This window comes from Portunus trituberculatus, chromosome 18 (assembly GCF_017591435.1).
Source record: "Portunus trituberculatus isolate SZX2019 chromosome 18, ASM1759143v1, whole genome shotgun sequence".
NCBI classification, from domain to species: Eukaryota; Metazoa; Arthropoda; class Malacostraca; order Decapoda; family Portunidae; genus Portunus; species Portunus trituberculatus.
Genome location: NC_059272.1, coordinates 26,195,537 through 26,197,728, shown reverse-complemented (window position 1 = coordinate 26,197,728; position 2,192 = coordinate 26,195,537). Strand labels below are relative to the sequence as shown.

The 2,192-nt window shown below is 44.6% G+C and overlaps 1 protein-coding gene across 1 annotated transcript in view; it reads left to right on the top strand.

Moving 5' to 3' along the window:
• LOC123505396 (hemicentin-2-like) overlaps positions 1 to 2,192 on the top strand; it is a 146,408-nt gene extending 144,216 nt beyond the window's left edge. Inside the window, exon 18 of the mRNA XM_045256615.1 lies at positions 1 to 2,192. This exon is cut by the window's left edge and continues 104 nt beyond it. Within this exon, the coding sequence (XP_045112550.1) occupies positions 1 to 364 (364 nt within the window). The 3' untranslated portion in view covers positions 365 to 2,192.

Sequence of the window (2,192 nt, the reverse complement as noted above, 5' to 3'; positions counted from 1 at the left end):
CACCGACCCAGCTCTGCACACCACCTTTCCTCACCTCTACCAGGGGTCGAGTGGTCGTCCGTGCAATACTCCGCACGGCTCCCAGTACTGCCTCACTCACTGCCCATCTGCGCCTTCCGGAAGCTCCCCCTCGCAGAGTCAACAGGGAACTCTTCGACGAGACCAAAAAGTCAGGTCAGGTCCGGGCCCCCATATGTGCCAGATGCACGAGTCTCCGTCTCCGAGGGATTCGTATCACGGACAGGGGGATGCCGGCCACAGGGTATGTCGACGAGGCGAGGGAGCGGGCGGCGAGGGAGGGGACCACGGGGAGCCGCCCACGCCAAACACTATCAGAAAGAATAAACGAGAGAGTGCGGTTTGAGGGGTTGTGTTGCACCGAAACTTTAGACTTTCCCTGTTAAGTAAATAATTAATGTGTCAACGCAACATCTCATCGAAAAAAAAAAAAAAACCACACAGGGCCGCGGGGGAGCGCCGCGGTCCACGCTCAGCTGTGTGAAGCACGATGCAGGTGTATCAACGACACTACACTCACTTTTGTACGTCACATTTCATCATTGCTAAGATGAATCTCAGAGAGAGAGAGAGAGAGAGAGAGAGAGAATCATACAATATATCAAATGTGAGAAAATACAAGAAAAAAAATGGCATTCGTTGCTCTGTCAGTCGTGATGGTGTTGATGTTGACGGTGGTGGTCCCAAGTCTACCGATGTTCCACGCTTCTGGCCAAGTGTGCTGTTTATCGTAATGATCTGTGATATTACGCTAGTGGAGCACCGACATCGTAGTAGAGGTGGAAGCGACGTCATGGCGTATTCGAGACTGCAGCTGTCTTCAGAGGAGGAGGAGGAGGAGAAGGGAGGTTATATGGAGAAAAAGAACCACAAAAACGAACGTATCGTTCTCCCAACTCCCATAAACAAATTAGCCAAGCACTGCAGTAACTAATCTGACTTCCCAAAATCTTGAAGCGACACCAGCAGGTAATATTATGTAACAAGAGCCGCCATGTTGTCATCATTGTTTTCCCAGACGTGTTCTGATTAAGCTCAAAGGGAAGAAAGAAAAATAAAAGATGAGGAAAACAGTCGCTCGCTTCTACCGATGTCAGTGGTGTGTTGCCGATTAGGAATAAAGAATAACTCGCTCAAGTGGCACATACTGTAGAGAGTAGTGGTGGTGACTGGAACGAAGGAAAAAATATGATACAAGTAACAGAAGCAACATGAAATGAACAAACCTGTGATGAATCTAGCTCGTGAAACAGAAAGAAAAGAAAAAAAAGTAAGAAAAGAAACAATTAATTCTTGACTTTTCTTGTTATGAATTATGTTGCGTGAATCTGTGTACGTAAATATCGTTTGTTACTGTGTTATTATATGCCGTGTGTGTGTGTGTGTGTGTGTGAGGGCAGGTGGTACGCTGATTAATGCTCTGCGGCAAACATTCTCCCCATCCTGTGTTTAATGCAGAGGTGACGCTTGTGTTGTGTTTGCTGAAGGCGATAGAGGGCAGTTGTGTGGTGCGTGGGGCAGACGGCGAGTGTTTGCATAATGTACGAGTAGTAGTAGTTTTTTTTTTTCTCTTTTTTTTTCCTGTACATGGAGCAAGAGAGATTACATTCATACCTTGCAGATAATGGGAAACGTGCACACGAAAGGATGCATACAAGAGAGAGATGAAAGAACTTAAGGGAAACTATGTAAGAGTAAATGTATAATAAAAAATAATGGAATCATGCACATACCCACTCAGAGAGAGAGAGAGAGAGAGAGAGAGAGAGCGTATAAAGAATGAATTAGGAGTAAAAACTACTCGTATATTCTGAAACACTGCCTCGAACCTCCGCTACTTTGAAAAGCCCTAGTTGAAGGTGTAAGGGTTTTTAGGGATGTTTTCATGGTTATATTAGCAGATCAAAAAAAATTCTACATTATTATCAGGAGAAATATTCTTAGGCCCATGGAAAGTCATCTCTGTGGCCTTCGAAAATAGTCGTGATGAAAGATCGAAGTGTTTCAGAATACGAGTCTGAGTCCAAAAGAGAAGTAAGGATAGAGATGACCTAGTAACAAGGATTAATGTGATGTGAGGTGACTGAAGGGGTGATTGAACGCCACCCGGGGGAATGGGAGTGAGAGGCATCGATTTTTTTTTTTTTTTTTTTTTTTTTTTTCATTATGTGTAA